This window comes from Diospyros lotus, chromosome 4, assembly GCF_014633365.1.
Source record: "Diospyros lotus cultivar Yz01 chromosome 4, ASM1463336v1, whole genome shotgun sequence".
Classification (NCBI taxonomy): Eukaryota; Viridiplantae; Streptophyta; class Magnoliopsida; order Ericales; family Ebenaceae; genus Diospyros; species Diospyros lotus.
The window spans coordinates 12,572,297-12,596,234 of record NC_068341.1 but is presented as its reverse complement, the minus strand read 5'-3'; the positions used below and the strand labels follow the sequence as shown (position 1 = coordinate 12,596,234).

The 23,938-nt window shown below is 38.6% G+C and overlaps 1 protein-coding gene across 3 annotated transcripts in view; it reads right to left on the bottom strand.

Annotated features, from left to right (window-relative positions):
• LOC127799587 (CSC1-like protein RXW8) overlaps positions 1-23,938 on the bottom strand; it is a 73,951-nt gene that overhangs the window by 6,678 nt on the left and 43,335 nt on the right. For all 3 annotated transcript variants that reach the window (XM_052333746.1, XM_052333745.1, XM_052333747.1), the window contains one exon: positions 18,420-18,599. In XM_052333746.1, the coding sequence (XP_052189706.1) occupies positions 18,420-18,599 (180 nt within the window). The remainder of the gene's footprint in view (positions 1-18,419; positions 18,600-23,938) is intronic.

Here is a 23,938-nt window from a genome sequence, read left to right as displayed (position 1 = left end):
GAATGGGCGCCTAATCTACCTTTCCTAAAAATAGAACAGATCTCAACCTCTACATTTGGAAAGTAACCAGGTTTTAGAGATTTCCTAATTCCGTTCTTTGTATCTTTTATTTCCTTTGTGCAGTGTATAGCTTATATTTCCATTTTGTATAACTTTCCTAAGTTGTAGTTCTCTTCCCTATTAATAGGGAATGTAATACCGTGCATAGATATATGAATATCGAGAATTGTTCTTGTCCTTCTCCTATATTCTTCAACCTATTTTCTACATGGTATTAGAGCCAAATACCTCTAATTATCAGTTGTGAGCCTTCACTGCCCCGATCCCTTCTCGTGTGAGCCTTCATTGCGACGATCTCCTCCCTGTTTCCTCTTGATTTTTCTTGCTATATCTCCCTATAATGTGGGAGATTTCTGAAACTGCTTCTCCTATGTCAACAAGAGAAGCGATACCAATTTAGCAATCTGCCAGTGGGACTCCGACCAGAGAACTACTAGGAATGCACCATTCATACTGTCTAGATGGTGGGAATTATCCCAGTTGGTGAGAACCTTTCTAAAGGGCTGAGGGAAATTAGTCCATCTCACTGGACCAACACTTGAGGTGACGGATCCTAATTTTGCTGCTTGGGATGTGGAGGATTCAATGTTGATGTCCTGGTTATGGAGTGCAATGCTTCCCAAGGTAAGTAAAAACTATATGTTTTTTTTATCTACCACTAAAAATATTTGGGAAACAGTGAAGAGGACCTATTCTAAGGTGCAAGATGTATCAGTTGTGTATGAAATTAAAACCAAAATTAGTAGTACAAAGCAAGGATCTTTGATTGTAACTGAATATTACAATCGGATGAATGACCTTTGGCTGGAATTATACCACTATTAGAATATAAAAATGGTGTGTAGTGAGGATACTATCATTTTAACTTCTATGTTGGAGAGAGATAAGACAGTGGAGTTTTTGGTAGGACTTAATCTTGAGTTTGATCAAGTAAGGGCACAAATACTTAGCCAAGAGAAGATGCTATCACTAAATGAGGTTTATTTTAAAGTAAGGAGTGAAGAACACAGGAGGACAACAATGTTTACTGATCATAACATGGAGGGACCAACTATGGTAACTAACAAAGTGCAGGGTACATGGATGAAGCCTCTGCAAGGCAGAGATCAGTCTTTATCGAAGCAATCCAAGGAGGGGCTTTGGTGCTCTTATTGTAAAAAGCCAAGGCATACAAGAGACACATGCTTTAAATTGCATGGTAAAGAGGCAATATTAAACAAAATGGGAGGTTTCAAGAACTTGCAGCCCGAGAACCAGGTAAAAGCCTATCTCTCAACCAAAAGAACCAGAGGAAACCAAAGGAGCCAACTGAAAAGGATGACTCAACTGCCTCCTCAGACAGGAGAATTGAATGCATAAGAGATTGGGAAACTGAAGTCTTTCTTAAAGACTCTCCAAGGTGAATGTTCTATGGCTCAAGCAGATATGTGCTGTAATTCTGAGCTCTTTAGTGCCTCATATACAACTAGGAATGACCTTATGGATCTTAGATTCTGGAGCCATCGATCACATGACACCTAACCTAAAATTGTTCGAAACCTTTGAACTAATATCTAGCTCCAGAAAAATCACAGTTGCTAATGGCCAAGCTATCCCTATAGTTGGGCAAGGGAATGTATGTTTGAACCCATCTCTACCTACCCAATAGGTGCTTTATGTGCTTAGCCTCTCCACCAACCTACTTTTAGTTCATAAACTTACCAAAAGTCTTAATTGTTGTGTAATTTTCTCACCTCATGACTATGTGTTTTAGGATCTAGCCACAAGGAAGATGATTGGTGTTGCCATGACACTAAATGGGTTGTACTACCTACAAAGGAGCAATGAGCCACCTGCAAGAAATCAGCCTAGCCTTATCTACTCCTCTCTACTCACTTCTACTCAATCCGATATTTGGCTTCAACATTTTAGATTAGGGCACCCACATTTTCCTTTGTTAAAAACCATGTTTCCAAACCTATTTAAAGGTGTAGATGTCAGTATGTTTCACTGTGTGTGAATTATCTAAACACCATCGTTATGCTATTAGCACTAAACTTTCTTTGTTTCCCTTCTCCTTCATACATTCTGATGTGTGGGGGCCTTCTAGAGTTCCCAATTGTTCTATGGCTAAATGGTTTGTATCATTTATAGATGACTGCACTAGAATGACATGGGTATACTTACTCAAAGACACAACAACCATTAGCAGCATCCTACCCTTGTTTCATAGGATGATTCTCACTCAATTTGGGGTTTCCATTAAAAAATTTAGAACTGATAACGCAAGAGACTACTTTAATCACCACCTCAATCAATTTTTCCAACAAAAGGGGACTTTTCATGAATCCTCTTGTATTGAAACTCCCCAGCAGAATGGAGTTGCTAAGAGAAAGATGAGGCACCTCCTAAATGTTGTAACCAACATTCAGTTCCTAAAACCTTTTGGGGCAAGATAGTGCTAACTGCAACCTATTTAATAAGTAGGGTTCCCTCAAGAAGCTTACCCCATTTTAGTGTCTCTCTTCTTACTTCCCAGAAATTTGTCTTCATACTTCTCTTCCTCTCAAGGTATTTGGGTGTGTGGCTTTTGTCCATGTCTCTAAAAATCGCAGGGATAAGTTTGATCCCCGAGCCCTTAGGTGTGTCTTTCTTGGCTATTCTCCTCCCCAAAAGGCGTATAAATGCTATCATCCTCCTACCCGAAAGGTCCTTGTGTTTAAAGATGTAACTTTTATGGAAAATCAATCTTTTTTCAATTCTCCTACTTCTAGTCCTCAGGGGGAGATTGCACCTGTTAATCATGATCTACCTATTCTAGAAGAATCTCAGCCCTATCAGCCTCACTCTTCTCTGGATCCTATCTCCTCTGATTTACCTATTTCTCCTAATCCCAAGACAACAGAGTCAGGAGACTTGGAAACATTTCCTGATTCTCCAATCTCTATCCAGCCAAGGATATCTTCTGTTGGGTTCAAAGGCTCACCATACATATATAAGAGGAAGGAATAGCCTAATCCATGTGCCAAGCAAGGCCCATCATCTATCTTACAGTCAAGTTTGGAACTTACTCAGTCCTCTGATTTTCCTAACCCTGCTGATTATTCTAATCCTATACACTCTGACTTGGATTTGCCTATTGCTATTAGAAAAGGTGTGTGAAGCTGTAAATAGCAACCCATAGCCCAATTTGTTTCTTATCACGGGCTTTCCCTAAAACACAAAAGCTTTTTGTCCTCCCTTGATTCCATAGCTATCCCTAAGTTTGTAGAAGAGACATTACAGAATCAGAATTGGATACAAGCTATGCATGAAGAAATGAGAGCCTTAGAAAAAAATCATACCTGGGAAATGGTGCCTAGACCAAAGGGAGTTCAACCCGTAAGGTGCAGATGGGTGTTTAATGTGAAGTACAACGCTGATAGCACATTGGAAAGATAAAAAGCTTGATTGGTGGCTAAGGGATATACTCAAAACGTATGACATAGATTACTTGGAGACATTTGCACCCATGGAAAAAATGACTACAGTAAGGATTCTCTTATCTTTAGCTAGCTGTTACGGTTGGAAATCGATGCAGCTAGATGTCAAAATACTTTTCTACATGGTGACTTGGAGGAGGAGGAGGTCTTTATGGAACATCCACCTGATTATACTAATGGAGTTGCAGGTCATGTTTGTAGATTAAAGAAGGCTTTATGGGCTAAAGCAATCTCCAAGAGCCTAGTTTGATCGGTTCTCAAATGCTATGAAGGAAATAGGGTATTGGCAAAGCAGGGAGGATCACACTATTCATAAAGCATTCAAAGAAAGATACTCTAAAAGCCACACTTGTGTATGTAGATGATATAATTGTCATTGGCAATGAATGATGATGATGAACATAAGTTATTGAAGGAAAATTTGGCCCATGCGTTTGACATCAAAGACCTTGGCAGGCTTAAGTACTTCTTGGGGATAGACGTTGCATACTCCAAGGATGGTATATTCCTTTCCCAAAGGAAATATACCATGGACCTATTGGAGGAGACTGGACTGCTAGGTGGCAGGGCAACAAGTACACCCTTGGATCCTAACCTGAAATTAGGACCAAGTGACAGTCCGGTGGTTGATAGGGGAAGATACCAAAGATTAGTAGGTAGGTTAATCTACCTATCTCACACCAGGCCTAACATAGCATTTGCTATCAATTTGGTGAGTCAGTTCATACATAACCCTACTGAAGAGCACATGCAAGTTGTATGAAGAATTCTGTGTTATCTAAAATCAACACTGGAAAAAAGGTCTCTTATTTAAATCAGGGAAGGAGTTGGAAGTCATAGGCTACATTGATGCTAACTATAGAGGTTCTCTTGTTGATAGACAGTCCACTACAAGCTATTATGTATTTTTGGGGGAAAATTTGGTGTCCTGGAGAAGCAAAAAGCAGAGTGTAGTAGCCCGGTCTAGTACTGAAGCAGAGTTTAGAGCAATGGCTCTTGGTTTATGTGAGTTACTTTGGCTAAAAATTGTACTAGATGATCTAAAAGTCCCTAGTCATGGTCCCATGAAATTATTGTGACAATCAATCAACAATCAGCATTGCACATAATCCAATGCAACATGACCGCACCAAACATGTTGAGATTGATCGTTATTTTATCAAAGAAAAGATAGAAGTTGGAGAGATTTGTACACCCTTAGTCCCTTCGGAAAATCAACTAGTTGATTTACTAACAAAAGGTTTACCTATCAAGAGGTTTGAAGAGCTTGTAAACAAGTTGGGAATGATAGATATACATTCACCAGCTTGAGGGGGAGTGTTGAATGATCAACGGAATCATGGAATGGGCGCCTAATCTACCTTTCCTAAAAACAGAACAGATCTGAACCTCTACATTTGGAAAGTAATCCGGTTTTAGAGATTTCCTAATTTTGTTCTTTGTATCTTTTATTTCCTTTGTACAGTGTATAGCTTATATTTCCATTTTGTGTAACTTTCCTAAGTTGTAGTTATCTTCCCTATTAATAGGGAATGTAATACTATGCATAGATATATGAATATCGAGAATTGTTCTTGTTCTTCTCCTATATTCTTCAACCTATTTTCTACAAAAATATTTATTGTGCAAGAGTGCATACATGTGCTGCACAGTTGAATGCAGGTATTCTGATGATATTTTTTGTGCTGGAGGAGAATTCAGAATTCATCTCTAATGCTTCGCTGAAGTATTTCATAGAATTTAATTACCACCAATCAAATATCCGACAGAGAGAAACTCCATGAGTGCATTCTCTCTCTTCTCCTGTCGGCCATGCATCCATCAAAAGAAGAGTGCACAAGCTCTTCTCAGTGTATGACTACAACCAAAAAGAAGAGAGTCCCAACCATCATTGTTATGTCCAAAATTCAGGACAGATTCTCAAAGCAGGTAAATTGGAAAAGCAGCTGGCATTTCTGTAGCAAGCTGAGAAAATATAACAAAACAGTTTAAGCATTTGAGACATGAGATCAATACAAGTATTGTAACCAAGTACAAGCAGCAGCTGTCTGACATTCAAAATTCAATGGTCAAAAAACTGCACTACTTCATAAGCAATAAGAATGGGTAATTGAATCAACTTGCTTATTAAAAATGGTAAAGACACATGAAAGCAATAAAAAGGGGTGGCACAAACCTAGGGATGTGATACATATTGTAGAAACAAATATTTTGGGAAATAATATTTTAGACGTAAAAATAAAAATTAATATTGTTTAATTAGTTTAATTATTTTAAACTAATTAGATTGAGATTATCTTTATAATCTTAATTAAATTGAGTTAAGGAATCCTAGTTAGAGTAGATTTTTATCTATTCATTGTCTATAAATAATCCTTTAGTAATATATTATAAGTTAGACTTTGATGAATAATATTAATTAATGATATTTAGTTTGGGTAATCAAGTTACTCGTTTCTTTGGTTTGGATTCTACATCAATAGGTATCAGAGTTGAAATTCCTGAATTGATTATGGAGATTTTATAATATTTTATACAAAATTAGAAAATCATGTCTTTCCATTAACATCAGTTTTTTTTTTTTTTTTGCAACAGCAACAGCCACTCATCGGCACAGCAGTCAAAACCCTTTCTGACAAAGACATTCACTGCTGGAATCCTTGCACACTGAAGACATCAGGACCCTAGGCGACAAACTTGCTGGAACTGTCGCAGCCTCCAATCATCTCCAACGGAACAGCTTGGTGTCATCAGAAACGTTCTCAGTTCGCTGCTGCTTGTTCGACTGAAGCCTTCCCTGACATCTACAAATGCAGGCAATGCCATCACCACCGGAGCCCTTGTCACCATCATCACACCTTCGCTGCCAGTAAGCCCTTCCCTCTCACTCAATCCCAATTTCTTTTCTTAAATAATCCATCAAACCCATCTGGGCACCCTATCTGCACCCAAACCCATAAGCCTGCTTTTGCCTTTTATCTCAAGCCCAATTGCAATACCTTACCCCTAATTAGCCCACTGTCCAGTCCCATCCACTGCAGGAGTACATTTTATCCAAATTACATCCAACCTTGTTTTGGTTAAAGTACATTCTTTACTTTGAAAACTTGATTAATATTCATTTATTCTTGGGTATTTCTTGTAAATTTGTTTTAGGTCCATTTAATTTTATTCGTAGCTCCAAAAAAAAAATCCCTTACCCTATTTGTTGCATCTCAAGCAGTATTTTTGTTATTTGTCATTGTCATCTAATTTAAATTTCAGTCCTATTTGTGCATCCTAGTAGGTTTCTTATCTGCATTTAAGTTGCAATTGATAGGCGATCACTTAATCTATTGCATCACTCCTTAGCCTTCTCCCATTACTAGTTTACGTGACTGGCCGCCGACAAACACAAACAACCTTCTTCCACTACAGCAACTGATCTTCAGTCATTACAAAATTCCATAAAATCCATTGAAACCATGAGCAATCTTGAGCCTTTCCAATACAGTGGGAACACTTACTAAACAAATGGCACAAGTCCTCAAAATACTAGGTAAGCAAAGATAGAATATGATTTTGTAGAGTCCCCATTCAAATAGTCTGTGCATGGCGCACTCAATACTCCAGGGATACACATTGCTTCCAATAAGATTCATCGCTCACATGAGACAATGCCTCATTTAGAACCTAGGCAACCACTAGATAAAAATACACATCATGAAGCACCTTGGTATGATTGCAAGCATCTTACTTGGAAGAAACTATAGGTGGCAATCCAAGAATAGACATCCATCATGAAAGGAATCTAGAAAGTGAACATAGCCAATCACCTCTAAGGGCTCTGCCCCATAGGTATAGACAGGAAGACTAGAGAGAAAATGAATGTGAAAGTGGATGTTTAGGAGTATGATAGTAGGTTAGACCCTAATGTGTTTCTAGATTGGTCGGATGACACAAAAGATTACTTCACTTGTGAGCCTTCCATGACAAATATTGAGAGGGTTCATTTTGCCAAAATGAAATTGACTACTTCTATAAATAAATATTAGCAAAAGGTTCAACATAAGTTTGAGAGATTAAGTGAGCCTTCCATCACTTAATGGGTCGTCATGAAGCAAAAGTTGAAAGTGAATATGTTGGAATAATGGAAATGGAAGACTTACTTGGCTAATGGGCTCACCATTGAATAAAGAAGATTATGTTTCCTAATGTAGATATGGAATGTACAGTTAGTTTTTTTCGTATTTATTAGCTGCCTAATTAGTTAGTTTCCTAATTGTATAAATTTTCTTAATAGCTAGTTTCCTTAGAAGATAGATTGATAGTTTCTTTATGAAGGTGTCGAGATTCACCTTAAATATGAATGTAAATCTATGCTATGAATATACAAGAATTCCAATAATTTCTATATGGTATCAAAGCCATTTTTTTAGGGCATTTTTCTCCAACCTTCATTGCCATTCTCTGGCCTTCACTGCCACTATCACATACTTGTAGTTTTGCCTTCATTGCAGCCTTTCTTAATCATTCTCCCCTTAAGAGATAAACCCCCAACACTAATTGAGCATGGCATCATTCACCAAAACTCATGTCCTTATAGCCCACAACAAAATGGGATAGCTGAAAGAAAGAATCGCCACCTTCTTGAGACAGGAAGAGCCCTAATGTTCACTCATTCAGTTCTAAATTCTTATTGGGGAGAAGATGTTTTAACAGCTGCATATCTCACTAACAGGCTTCCCTAAAAAATCCTAAAGTTTAGGACTCCTCTAGATGTTCTTCTTGAAGCCTTCCCTCATCATACTCGAGTTCTAAACTCTCTTACTCCTCAAATGTCTGGGTGCATTATTTTTTTTCATAACAATCAACCAACATTGTCCAAGCTAGATCCCAAATCTCTCAAGTGCATATTCGTGGGGTACTCTCCTAACCAACAAGGGTATAAATGTTACAATCCTAGTACCCGAAAGTTTATTGTTTCTTGTGATGTCTCATTCATTAAGAATCAACCATTTTTTCATGACCATTCTCAGCAAGAAAACCTCACTAAAACAGCAACCCATTGGGATCCATGGATGCCTATTCCAGACTACTCTACTTCCTTACCTATACCTAATCTTGATAGCGAGCCATCCCAACCAATATCTGAACCTTGTTAAGCTCCTATTTCTCCAACTCAAACCCATCAAGGGGGAGAGAATAAGGAACACCAAAATCAAGAGGATAATCAGATTCAAAGCAAACCACCATTGATGGTTTACTCAAGAAGAACCCGTGATCCTCAACCAGCCATTCTATCTAAACCAAGGATAAGTCCAGAAAGAACTACTGGAAAAGATGCTGAGGATGTTAATAGGGAAGATGACAAAGGGAGGAAGCAGGAGTATGATCTAGATATTCCTATTGCTCTAAGAAAAGGGGTTAAATCTTGCACTGAGCACCCTATTTCCAATTTTTTGAGATATGATTATTCCTAAGGATATCTATCGTGCATTATAGGAGGAGAAATGGAGAATAGCCGTCATGGAGGAGATGCAATGTTGGGTTTTAAGGAACAGAACACAACGGAAATTTCAAAATTATTCGATCAGCAAAATTCTTTGGTCGATCGTGAAACCCAAAAGGAACGGATCTAGTTGGCAAATATATAATCTTTTCAAAAATAAAACAAATAACAAAAGCCAGCCTTTTGGTTATTCGACACGAGAAAAGTTTGGATCTTCGTGCCGTGAGGTGTCACCCACCCTCCACAAGTGATCCACACCAAAGAGAAGCCTTATGAATGTCAGCGAGCACGCCTCTTCGATCTTCTTGCAACAAGAACGTAAAGATCGAATCCAATTTTTCATAAAAATTGGGTATTTTTCTTTTTACTTTTCTCAAAAGTAATTTTTCCGTTAGAGGCAAAGGCTATAAGAGGCTTTTTATAGGTGGGAGGGCAAACCCTAGTCATACTAGGGCAAAAAATAAAGTCCCAACACATTCTAGACGTGTTTTTCTGGGTTATTTATGCCTTCCGAAAGGGTATCGTTGCTACTCTCCTCAACTAGCTCGCTATTTTGTTTCAGCAGATGTTACCTTTTTTAAGTCATTCTCCTCATTTTTCCTCTTCATCTGAGGTCTCTGAGTTCGTGTCTAGTGGCTTACCTTTGCCTACTCATTTTCTTGATCTTTCATCTTCTCCTTCATTGCCCTCCACCTCTCACCTTGATCGCCCTGATCTTCAGGTCTATCAATGGGGTTCTTGACCTGTGGCCCAACTAGCAGCACCTGTCGTCACTAGTCTGAGGGAGCCATCCCCTGACTCATCCTTTGTGCCTGTTAGTTCTTCCTCCTCTAGTCCACCACCCTTTAATCTTGACTTACCTATCGCTCTTTGCAAAGGTACTCGTAATTGCACCACTATCCATGTCATTTCATATTTTGTTAGTTATAATTCTTTGTCCCCTGGATATTCTACTTTTATTTCTTCTTTATCTTCTATTTATCTTCCTAAATATGTTTCTGAAGCTCCTTCCCATCCAAGGTGGCGGGCTGTTATGGCTAACGAAATGGCTGCCTTATATTCCACTGGGACTTGGGACTTGGTACCTCTTCCCAAGGGTAAGTCTACTATTGGTTGTCACTGGGTTTACAATGTTAAAGTTGGTCCTAAGGGCCGGATTGATTGCCTTAAGACTCGCCTTGTTTCCAAAGGATACACTCAGGTTTTTGGCCTTGATTATGGCGATACCTTTTCCCCTATTGCTAAGATCTCCTCTGTTCGCCTTTTCTTGTCCCTTGCTACTATGTTTCACTGGCCACTTCATCAACTAGACATCAAAAATGCCTTTCTTCATGGCAATTTACAAGAAGAGGTGTATATGGAGCAACCTCCTGGCTTTGTTGCTTAAGGGAGTTTGGGTTGGTGTGTTGCCTTCAAAAATCCTTATATGGTTTAAAACAGTCTCCTCGACCTTGGTTTGGTCAATTCAGTTAAGTTGTTCTTGAGATTGAGTTAACTCGTAGCGAAGCTGATCATTCTGTTTTTTATCGCTCTTAGTCCGGCCGCCACATTCTTCTAGTGGTGTATATTGATGATATAGTACTTACAGGAGATGATGATGTTGGTATCGCTGAATTAAAGGCACATCTTCACCAACAATTTCAAACTAAGGATCTAGGTTCCTTAAAATATTTTTTAGGTATTGAGGTAGCTCTGTCAAAGCAAAGAATCTATATTTCTCAAAGAAAGTATGCCTTGGATATGCTAGAGGAGACAGGGTTGCTTGGATGTAAGCCAAAAGATACTCCTATGGATCCGAATATCAGACTGTTACCAAGACAGGGAGAGCCTCTTTCTAACCATGGGCGCTATCGTCGACTGGTTGAGAAACTTAACTACCCCACAATCACATGTCCTGGTATTTCATTTGTTGTGAGTGTGGTAAGCCAGTTCTTGGCTTGACTTGTGACAGTCACTAGGATGCAGGGATTCGTATTCTTCGGTATATTAAGGCTTCCCTCAGTCGAGGTGTATTGTATAAAAATCATAGACACAGTTAAATTGTGGAATATACAGATATTGATTGGGCAGGATCACCTAGTGACAAACGATCCACATTTGAATATTGTGTATTTGTGGGTGAAAACCTAATCTCTTGGAAAAGTAAAACACAAACTGTTGCCATCAGATCTAATGCAGAAGCTAAATATAGGGCAATAACCGTAACAACATGTGAACTAACGTGGCTGAAACAATTAATTGAGGATTGAGGATTTAGGAGTTATGTAGGTCAAGTCTATGCAATTGATTTGTGACAATTAATCTGCAATAGTTGCAATGCATATTGCTTCTAATCCTGTGTTTCATGAGAGAACCAAGCATGTTGAAATTGATTGCCACTTTGTTAGAGAAAAGGTGCTCTCTAGGGATGTAGTTACAACATATATGGGTTCTAACGATTAATTGACTAATTTACTCACCAAGTCACTTAAAGGTTCTCGTGTGAATTACATTTGTACCAAACTAGACATGCTCAATATATATGCTCCAGCTTAAGGGGAATGTTAAATAAGAAGTAAGGAGTATTAGCACAAATAGCTTAAAATTCTTCTATATATATTCCTTGTTTTACACACTTAATGGTGGAATACATTATTTTCTTCTCACAGATGCAAAATCATAAAATCATAAATAACAAATAACTAACCCTATAATAACAACTAATACTATTGCAAAAAAACAATTAGTTTCTTTCGCACTTATTTCCTTTTTACTACAAAAGAGATTGGAGGAAAGAAAAAATTATAGAAGGACACACTGCAAGAAGCAACTACAGGAAAACAACTAGTTTCTTCTAATTTCTTTTGCAATTAGAAGAAATAAAAAAAATTAGAGTAGAAAACACACTAAAAAACAATTACGACGATGAATTAGTTTCTTCTAAATTGCAAAATAAATTAGAAGAATGAAGCAGAATGCAGGCATGAGTAGTTCTCCAATGAGTGGGACAGCTGGCAAACCTCAAGCTTACCTTGCTAGGTTCACCTCTTACCAATATATAAAAATATATAATCAAATCAACAAGAAATAAGATCTACGATGACAAATGGACAAGAAATAGGGTTTTAGTATACTTTTATATGCAAAACCTGCACCTCATGGGCCTTATGCCTTGCATTTTTGCATGAGGCGCGCACCTCATGCACCTAGGCAATGCCTCAAGCATGTTGTTGCACCTCAATGGTGAGAAGGGGCACAAAGTTACGCCTCATGCCTTTGATAACTATTTACTCCCTTGCACCCCTATTGATCTTGTACCCTTACCCCACGGATTCCAAAAATTTTTGAGTCCACTGATATTTTGTCCAGCTCATCCATAACTTACAAAATGCTAAGATTCGAAGGAAAATTTCAATGACTAATGTTGACTATAAACTTGTGTTGATGTACATCGTAGGGCTAGGGAATTTAATCGAGGTGATTATGTCATGGTTCGTATACACCCTGAGTGCTTAAGCATTCCTTCAAGAAACTGCATGCCTAATCTAGTGGCCCTTTTCTTATCATTTGAAAAGTTGGACCTAATGCTTATTTACTTGACTTACCTAATAATATTGTGAGAAAATAATTATAAGAAAAAACCTAAGAGACTAGCGTCTCTTAGCTTGTTATTTATAATAAGCATAATTGGCCTTAAACCTATGGGTTTAATCTAATTATAAAATAAAACACACACATATAATAATTATAATATATATTAATAATTCTAACACTCCCCCTCAAGTTGGAGCATAGATATCATATGCACCAAACTTGTTACAAATATATTCCACTCGAGCACCCTTTAAAGACTTGGTGAAGACATCTGCAAGTTGATCATTGGAGTTAACAAGCTCTGTAACAATAACACCTTCAACTAGCTTTTCTCTAATAAAGTGACAATCGACTTCAATATGCTTAGTTCGTTCATGGAACACTGGATTTGAAAGCAATGTTTAAGGCAGCTTGATTATCACAAATAAGCTTCATAGGAGACACTTCACAAAAACTTGAGTTCCTGCAGAAGTTGTTTAAGCCAGATGAGCTCACAAATTGCATTAGCCATAGCCTGATACTCTGCCTCTGCACTAGATCTAGCTACTACATTTTGTTTCTTACTTTTCCAAGAAACTAGATTTCCTCCCACAAGAACACAATACCCAAAAGTTGACCAACGATCAGAAAGAGATCCTGCCAAATCCGCATCTGCATAATAACAAATATCTGTGTGTCCCTTGTCCCCATAGGTAACCATTTACCTGACGGTCTTTTGATATATCTCAGAATCCGGATAACAACATCCCAGTAAGAATCACATGGAGAACTAAGGAACTGGCTAACTACACTCACAGCAAAAGCAATGTCAGGACGAGTGACACTGAGATAGTTCAACTTGCCTACCAGTCTCCTATACCGTTCAGGGTCTGAATAAAGCTCCCCATGTCCCAACAAGAGTAAAACGTTCGGATCCATTGCGATGTCAGCTGGTTTGCAATTCACCATACTAGTTTCTTCTAAGATGTCAAGTGCATACTTTCTCTGAGAAATTAAGATATTATCTCCTGATCGAGCAACTTCAATACCCAAGAAATACCGAAATCGGCCTAGGTCTTTGGTCTGAAAGTGCTGATGTAGATGGTCCTTCAGCTTCTGAATTCCAACCTGATCACTCTCTGTGATAACAATGTCATCTACATAAACAACAAGATAGATACATAAGGAAGAAGAATGGAGATAGAAAACCAAATGATCAGCCTCACTTCGAGTGAGACCAAAGACTTGGACCACAGTGCTGAACCTGTCAAACCACGCCCGTGGAGATTGTTTCAAACCATAGAGAGACTTCTTGAATTTACAAACTACATTGGACTTCCCTTGAGCAACAAAACCAGGTGGTTGCTCTATATATACCTCTTCTTGCAAATCACCATGAAGAAAGGCATCTTTAATATCAAGCTGATAGAGTGGCCAATGACGCGTAGCAGCCAGAAAGAGAAAGAAGCGAACAGAGGCCATTTTCGCAACACGAGAGAAAGTATCGTTATAATCCAACCCATAGATCTGTGTAAAGCCTTTGGCAACCAAGCGAGCCTTAAGACGGTTCCACCTGGCCATCCTGACCCACTTTGGGAGTGAATACCCAACGGCAACCAACGAGAGTCTTTCCTGGTGGTAAAGACACCAAATCCCAAGTACCATTTGAATGTAAGGCGTCAATCTCATCTAGCATAGACTGGAGCCAACCAGGATGGGACAGAGCTTCACCTGTGGTTTTAGGAATAGAAACAGAGGAAAGACTCGAAACAAAGGCACTATAAGAAGGAGACAAACAGTCATAGCATAAAAAATTATAAATAGGATGGGAATTACAAGTAGACCGTATACCTTTGCAAAGAGCAACAGGGAGATTGTCGGGCTCAAGATCTAGAGCAGGAGGCACCACAGACGGAGAGAGTGAGTCCGGAGAGTCCTGGGCTGGAGGAATGCTGGCGCCAGTAGCGAGATGAGGATGACAGTGATATGTAAGAAATGGAGGAGCCGTGGTAGGTGGACCAAAAAACGATAGGGTAGGTGCCACAAAGGAGACAGATGGACCCGAGGAGAATAGCGGAAGAAAAGAAAAAGGAACATGCAAAACCTAGTGAAGACTCTGTGAATCAGGCTGAGCAATCAGAAAAAAAGACTGATGTTCAAAGAATGTGACATCAACAGACAAAAAATAGCGATGCAGCTCAGGAGAGTAACACTTATAGCCTTTTTGCAACCGGGAATAGCCGAGGAAGATACACTTGAAAGATTTTGCAGCAAGCTTATCCTGTCCAGGTGAAAAAGAATGCACAAAATAGATGCATCCAAAAACACGAAGAGGAACAGAATAAAGTGGTTGTGTAGGGAACAAAAGGGAATGAGGAATTTGCTCCTGTAACGCTAAAGATGGCATGCGATTGATTAGATAACAAGCAATTAGAACAGCATCGCTCCAAAATTTGGTGGGAAGATTGGCATGTAAAAGGAGCGTCCGTGCAGTCTCAATAAGATGGCGATTCTTACGCTCAGCAACACCATTTTGTTGAGGTGTGTAAGGACAAGAAGATTGATGCAGGATGCCATTAGCAGTAAGGTAGCAAATGGAGAAGAAAAATACTCAAGGGCATTATCACTACGTAAGGCACGTATAGAAACTCCAAACTGTATTTTTATTTCAACAGTAAATGTCTAAAAAATAGAAAACAACTCAGACCGACTCTTCATAAGAAACAACCAATTGCAAAATGGTTGTTTCTTCAACGAAATATGAAAAACCAAGAGTAGAATTGACGCGACTAGGCCCCCATACATCAGAGTGCACAAGGGAAAAGGAAGCCTCAGCCCTATTATTAACTCGACGAGAAAAAGAATGACGAGCGTGTTTAACACGCTGACACGACTCACAATTAAACATGGACAATGACGACAAAATAGGAACTAATTTCTTCAGTTTGGAGAGGCTAGGATGACCGAGACAATAATGGAGAAGATTTGGGGAAGTGGCACTGGTGCAAGCTACTGGCGAACTAGGCACAGCAAGATGATAGTGGCCCTATGACTCACGCCCGACGCCAATCGTCCGCCCCGTACCCTGGTCCTAAACACAAACAGATATAGGAGTAAAGATAACAGAACAGTTAAGGGTTTTGGTGAGTTGGCTAACTGAAATCAAATTAAAAGGGCTATTATCAGGAACATATAAAACAGAATTTAATGAGAAAGACGAGGTGAGTGTGATTTGGCCAATTCTTTTAACTGCAGTTTTGGTACCATCAGCCAAGGTAACAGTAGGTAAGATATCAGAATAGGTAAGTGGGGAGAAAAGAAGTTCATTACCACACATATGGTCAATGGCGCCAGAATCTAAAATCCAAGAACTAACAGATGAGCCTTGAGCAACACAAGCAACAGGATTACCAGGATGAGACGGTTGGGTGGCCTGGAACTTCAGGAAGGCATCATACTTAGCTGTAGACATAAGTACCAATTGCGAACCTAGTGGAGATGGAGCAGGACTAGGATCGCTTTGAAATACATGAGCTGCACTGGTAGATGATACAGGTGGAGCAACTGGCCGACCATGTTTCTTCTAGCATTTGTCCTCAAGATGACCCAGTTTCTTACAAAAAGTACACTGTGAACGTGAGCGATTATTATTGCGTCCTCTATTACCTCCTACAGTGGAAGCCTGAGACACAAGAGCTGAAGATTCAGCTAGAGAAACAACATGAGAAAAAGAGGACATACCATGTGCACTTGTCATATTCAACAACCTTTTGAAAGAGTCCTTCATGGTAGGGCTAGCGGAGCTGGTCAAGATTTGATGTCGGATGGCGTCAAACTCTGGTTTCAGACCGAAAAGAGCAATAACTATAAAAAACTTCTCTCGTTGAGCAATCTGTTCGGTGCAGGTTGTAGTGAGAGGAAGAAAAGCATCAAATTCTTGCATGAGAGCCCGAACCTGCCCTAGATAAGATTCCATGGACGACTCCTACTTGAGATTCTTGATATTAGAAACCACAGTGTATAAACGTTGGATGTTGTTTGTATAACACTCTTTAGCTTCCTTCCACACATCAACACAAGTTTCAAAGGGGCGAAAGAGCTGCATGATGGAATGATCAATAGACTGCCATAGGAGGTTACATAACTGGGCATCAACTTGTTCTCATCTAGCCCGATTTGCTTCTCACACACTTTCAGCCTTTGTGGTAAGATGATCCGCTTGGCCTTGCCCTTTGAACCACATTTTGACAGAGACTGCCCATGAGAGATAATTGGCCGACCCTATCAACTTGACAGTGGTAATATTGATTGTCCCAAGATTTGAGATAGTAAAGGACTGAGAGGCAGCAGGGGCAACAGGTGCCAGAGCAAGAATAGCACCGACAGAAACATCACTGAAATCAGACATGGTGAGGGTTTCGACACCGGGAGTGGCTTGAGGGGTGGCCGGTGATCAGATCTGGAGAAGCCAAAAAAACTTGGCCGACGAACTCGTTGTCACGCGTCAGCGCGTGGAGATGGAGGCAGCAAGCGACGGCGACGCGTGTGTGGTCCGGCGGTCGGCCGATCTAGGGCTAGCAAACTCGATGGTGGTGGTGGTGTGATCCAATGGTGGCCGGGCAGTGAGGTTCTGGTATTGGGCAGTGATGTTTGGGTATGACGGCTAGGGTTTCGGTCGCTGGAAAAAAAATATACAGCGACGGCTAGGGTTTTTTTCTCACCAGTGGCTCTGATACCATGTGAAAAAATAATTATGAGAAAAAATTTAAGAAACTAGCCTCTCTTAACTTGTTATTTATAATAAACATAATGGGCCTTAAACCTATGGGTTTAATCTAATTATAAAATAAAACACGCACATATAATAATTATAATATATACTAATAATTTTAACAAATATGAATAATAGTCTTGTTTTCAATCTAAAAGATTTAAATCCTTATCAAGGCACACTTAAGCCTCCTCTCTTGCCTACTAGAGTTCCTACAAGCCACTTGGCTCTTTGTATCCCACGCAAATTGCAGCAAAAGGATGTGATTGATGTTGTGCTTGACAATGAGATTGTGGCTTCTTCTCATAGTGGTGGTTATCAACAATTTCTTTTCAATTGGAAAGATCAACCAAGTTCAGATAATACTTGAATTACTAAAGAGGATTTTCGGGTCTTAAATCTTTAGCTCTTGGAGTGGTATCTACAATCCAACCCGTTAGAGCCTAGTTTCTTCTCAATTGAGTGAGAATGATGAAGATTGTAAAACCAAATATTTTGGGAAACAATAATTTAGGCATAAAAATAGAAATTAATATTGTGATATTAGTTTATTTATTTCAAATTTGTTTCCTAAATTCTTTTATTTCCTAGAATCCTAATTAGATTGGGATTATCTTTATACTCTTTAATCAGATTGGATCAAGCAATCCTAGTTAGAGTATATTTTTATCTATTAGTTGTTTATAAATAATTCTTTAGTGATATATTGTAAATCAAATTTCGATAAATAATATTGAGTACTGATATTTGGTTTAAATAATTGTTATTACTCTTGTTTCTTTGGTTTAGGTTCTGCAGCAATATGTCAATAAGCAAAGAAGGCAAGACATACATAGAAAATTAAACAAAGTTGAAGATACAATCAGCAATATCTATGCTACAAACAGAAATTATCATGAGGATGCAGAATAAGATGAACTCAAAGCATCATGGTAAAGCAACACAGATATAAGTCAGATGAAATGCAAAAATGTCCAAACAAATTGTACATTCCAAGTACTATATTGAAGGGCCATGTTCATCAAATAATCCTGAAATTCAAAATCAATTTAGAGACGGTCTAAATTATATGAAAAGTAGTGACCTTTTCTCTTAAATCTGGGTCAATGTTGTCACTTCCTGGGCAAATACTTTCCGGTTCATTGGAGAGCATTCTAAAAGAATGTGTTGTTCCTCCACAGACGCAACATCTAAGCAGATTTGATCTAACGTGAGGCTCCGTTGAATTGAACCTGATCATTTCATACATTTTTGCTGCATCACTCTGCAAACGTATCAATTTTAAGCATCATTATCAAAGACAAAGAGAGGATTGTCTTAGGCTAGAAAAAAATGTTAAGTGTACAAAAAATACACATCTCCCAAACTATAATTCCACAATCCATGTTAGTGATCTGCACCATATAAAAGCAAATCTAATACATATTCACAACCCTAAACCCCTAGCCATTCAAAAGTCAAGATACAAATCAATATATATGTAATAAGTACAAAGAAGCCAGGACCTTATAATTGTGCAACTAATAAATAAGATAATTCTTTACATTTTGTAAAATGGCCAGCAACTATATGTTCTATATGGATATAAATAGTTTATGGTCTAAATTATGTAGCCAACATGGTAAATAATGGCATTACAGAAGATAAGGCTATACATAGAGGTGATCTGCAGGCTAGAATCCATGTAGCCAACCAGATCTAGTGGGATTTTAAAGGCTTCATTTGTTGCTTTTTGGTTCTTGTTTATGATCAAATTATTTACATTCTCCTCACATATTACACCCTTGGATGGTATCAACCCAAAAGCAATCACATGCAATCTTAAAATGTACCTAAGGAGAGCAGGATCGGTGAAAACCAACATACATTCATAAGCGAACAAAATTAAACAAGCTCAGCGATGGAAAGCTGTACTCGAGTAGGAAGAAAGAATACTCAATTAAACAGGAATGCTTTCTCATCATTTTATAGAACTCAAGTGTGGTATATATATACACGAAGACCTCTGAAATATCTTCTAAAATACAGGAATACATTTGAATAAAGATAATAAAATTTGAACTTAATCTCTGTTAGAATTATCTTCACGAACTGTTTAATCCCCCTTTTTCCTAACCTTATTGTTGATTAATTCTCAAAGCTTATGAGGAAATTGGATGATGTTATCTTGAGCTAATCTTCCTAAATTAAGACAAATACTATCTCCAAAAGTTAGAAAGAAATTCTGATGTTGATATTTCCTATTCTTGTCTTTGTATCTTTTTGATTTCCTTGTGTAGTGTACAGCATATCTTTCCTTTTTTTTTGTATCTTTCCTATATTGTATTCTTCTTCCCTATTAATTGGGAATGTAATTCAATGTTCATATTTATTGAAAGAGTTAATATTCTTCGGTTTTCCTACATCTTCTGTGCCAATTTCTACATGGTATCAAAGCTGGTTCTCTCAAGTCATCTGTGAGCCTTCATTGCCAGGATAACTCTTTGTTATTCCCTTCACCACTCTTGTTCTCATTCCATATAATGTCTGAAATCTCAGAAACGGCTTCTCCCATCTCAACGAGATAAGCAATGCTAATCAAGCAATCAACCGAAGGTGCTTCTTCTGCTGAGCTACCAGGCATGCACTATTCATACTGCCTAGATGGTGGTAACTACCTTCAATAGTCTCAGCTGGTGATAACTTTTTTGAAGGATCGAGGGAAGATTGCTCATCTCACTGGACCAGCACCTAAGACCTCATATCCCATGTTTGCTGCTTGGGATGTAGAGGACTCAATGTTGATGTCATGGCTTTGGAGTTCAATGCTACCCAAGGTGAGTAAAAACTACATGTTTTTATCTACGACTAAGGACATTTGGGAGACAATTAATAAGACTTACTCTAAGGTGCAAGATGCATCTGTTGTATATGAAATAAAGACAAAAATCAATAGCACAAAATAAAGGTCATTGTCTGTAACTAATTACCATAATCGAATGAATGGTTTTTGGCTTGAGTTAGACCATTATCAAGATATTACGATGTTGTGTAGTGAAGTTGCTATTATTCTGACCTCTACGCTAGAAAGGGATAGAATAGTAGAGTTTTTGGCTTAACTCAATCCTGAGTTTGATCAAGTAAGAGCATAGGTTCTTAGCTGTGAAAAAATGTCATCTTTAAATGAGGTCTATTTCATAGTACGCAGTGAGGAACATAGGAGGACAACCATGTTTTGATGACCATCATTTGGAAGGATCTGCTATGGTTTCTAATAAGGTGGGTGTGTGGACAAAATCACTGCTAGGAAGGGATCAACCTTCCTCTAAGCAAAACAAGGAGGAATTATGGTGTTCCTATTGCAAAAAGCCAAGACATACGAGAGAAACATGCTTCAAATTGCATGATAAAGAGGATGTATTGAACAAAATGGGAGGATATTAAAGGTTGTCTCAGGTATATGGTATAAGAAGAAGATGATGGCAGTAGCAGTGAATGATGGCAGTTCGCTAGAGTTCCTTTTGAAGATTTTAGATAGTTGTAACCCAAACTGTAATTAGTTATAGTTTGGGGGTTAAACTGTAAATATCTAATAATATTCATTAGGATATCCACCCACTATTATAAATAGAGGGCAAGGGGTAGCAAATGGAGAGAGAGTTCTCATTTTTCTATTTGTAACGAGTGCTGATTGTTTCTGAGAGAAAGGCTAGGGTTGTTAGCTTTGTAATCTTGGGGGAAAACAATTGGGGCACTCGGGAATAGATGGGAGAGAAGGGCCGTTACTGTATTGATCAATTTCTAGAAATAAAGACTGCTCTCAGGAGGATCTTAGAGGCTGGATGTAGTGCCATTCACATGGCATGAACCAGGATAATCTTGATGTTCTTGTGGATATGTGGTTTGTGTTTCTTGTTTGGTTTAATTCTGTTTTCTGTTGATTCTATTAAATCTGTTCCTTAGATCAAATCCGTGAGTGTATGAGAGTAAGTGTGGTAGAATTTTTGTCTAAGAAATTCGTTCCAGCAACCCTAGATATAACAAATTGGTATCAGAGCTAGTTTTTAGGTTCAAGAACAGTCCAAGAACCTTCAAGATTTCATCTGTTTTGAATTCTCTATCATAGAACAGTGTTATAATGGCTGCAACTAGATATGATATTGAGAAGTTTGATGGCCAAAATGATTTCGGCCTTTGGAGGATGAAAATGAGGGCATTGCTAGGGAATCTAGGACTAGAAGAGGCTTTAGATGAGGAAGAAACACTACTTGAAACCTCCACTGAAGAACAAAAAAAGGAAAAATCAAAAGAAAAGAAAGATATTGACAAGAAAGCTTTTAACACCTTGATTTTAAGTTTAGGGGACAAAGTCTTGAGGGAAGTGGCCAAAATGACCACGGCATTAAACCTTTGGAAAAGATTGGAGACCCTTTACTTGACTAAAACCTTGTCTACTAGGTTATATTTGAAAACCAAATTTTTCTCCTTTAAAATGGATGAAGGTAAGAAACTGCAGGAGCACATAGATGAGTTTAAGAAGTTATGTATGGATCTTGAGAACATAGACATTAAATATGATGATGAGGATAAGGCCTTAGTCTTATTGCACTCTCTACCAAAGTCATATGAAACCTTTGTTGACATCTTAAAACATGATAGAGACAAGTTGTCTCTAGATGATGTGACCGGAGCCTTGAGTTCCAAGGAATTACAACATAAGGTTGAAGGAAAGAACTCTATACATGATGCTCTTACAGTTGGGACTAGACCAGAAAACAGGGACCCTAAATTTAAGGGTAGGTCTAGGTCTAGGTTAAAGTCTAGGAATGACAAGAAAATGATAAGATGCTATCACTACCATGATTAGGGACATATTAAGAAGAATTGTCCCAAAAGAAAGAGTGAAATCCTAGAGAAAAACCCTAGAATTTCTTCATCTGTGTGTGAGGCTGACTATAATAGTGCAGATGCCCTATAAGTATCTAGAAATGCTGGAAATATAGCATAGTTTCTAGGTTTAGGGTGGACTTATCATAGGAATTTTTTTTCAATTTATAGTCATAGTAGGTGATATGGTGTTAGTAGGCAATAATCAAGAGTAAAGTATCAAGCCCATTAGAGATCAGTTTCTAGGATCTAGGGGGACCTATCTAGGCCTTGTCTCATGGTGGAGCTAGGTGAGGTGAACCTAGTGAAGATGATGTGTTCCTAAGGAATTCCCAAGCGTACATGAGCTTGCTGGAATTTAGGAAGCTTGCTGGAAATTGCTTCTGGTGTGAAGGGTTAGGTGTGTGGAGTTGTGTAATAGGTATACCTAGGTCTCCTAAAGCTAGGGTTCTTACCTATGAGGGAAAAACTCTACTAATAGGACATGGAATTAGTTGATTCCAAGGCCAAGGGATGGAATTTGGAATGCTGGCCAGCAAGGAGAATCCTTTGGGAATGTCCAAAACTAACCTATGAACCAGGGTATAGCAATAGAGAAATCTGAAAATTTTTTGGTCATATTCATTGTGTAAGCTTGGGCTAGATTGTGAGAGGGAGGAAGCTAGTATAGCTTTGGCTCCTGCATTGAGGGTCCTTGTGAACAGTGAGGGGAAAAGGGTGTGTGCAAGGGTTGTCTTGTATGGTGAAGCCCATGGTTGATCAAAATCTGGATTAAGCAATGAAAGGGAAGAAGAATCATCTTGTAGGTAATGAGCAAGGGAATAGAAGGTCTAGTGTTGCCTAGGATGGGTAAAAGATAGAACCACAAATAATCTACCAGTGAGGTATGGAATGTTGGGTTTGAAGGATGCTCAGGCTCAGGTTTGAGTGCTAAGGAGCAGGCTGGTAAATAGAACCTCTTGTATAAGAAGAGGTGATGCACTCTTGTCCAAATGAATGGCATGGAGCCATGTAAATTTGGGGAGAATGTTGGACTTAGATGAAAGATCCCTTAGGTTAAAGGGGTGGAGTGCTGTGAAGTGTCTATTTGAGAATTAAGGAAGGTGCTGGAAATGGGGAAAAGTCTAGGAAAAATGCTAGACAAATGGCCATTGATTAAAGCAGCACATGAAGGCTTAATTTGGATCAAATAGGTATCACTAACAACCATTATCCATGTGGAAACTAAGAGAAAAGTGATCTTATAGTATAGCCAAGGAATAAGAGGCAAGAGGGAAAGGTAAGCAAGGATTGGTTGCTTAGAAGGTCTCTCTAGGTATGAGATATGATAGTAGTTCCTTAGGTAAGATATAAGATTGGAAGAGTCCAGAAGGGTTAAAATTGAGTGCATGGGGAAGCTGTGAATATTCCAGTGGTATGCTTAGTATATTGATGGGCAGCTTTATTGGTATTTTCTCCAAAATAAAACTCTCAAGGTGTAGCTGAGTGTTTAGATCAGTGTTTGAGAGTGTGGGAGGAAGGATAAGCTGGGAAATACTAAGGCATAGAGATTGGAATAGGGTTTGGACAGCTTAAGGCAGCCTAGGTTACTCTAATTGTAAGCATGTCTTAGTAGACTGGTAGGTAGAGATGAGCAGTCCTGTTTGTTTGAAGCAAACATTAGAGGAAGATCAGTGGTAAAGCCTAAAAGGCCGGTTTTGGAGAGCTAGGAATAAAGTCTAGCAGTGGAAAAGCCAA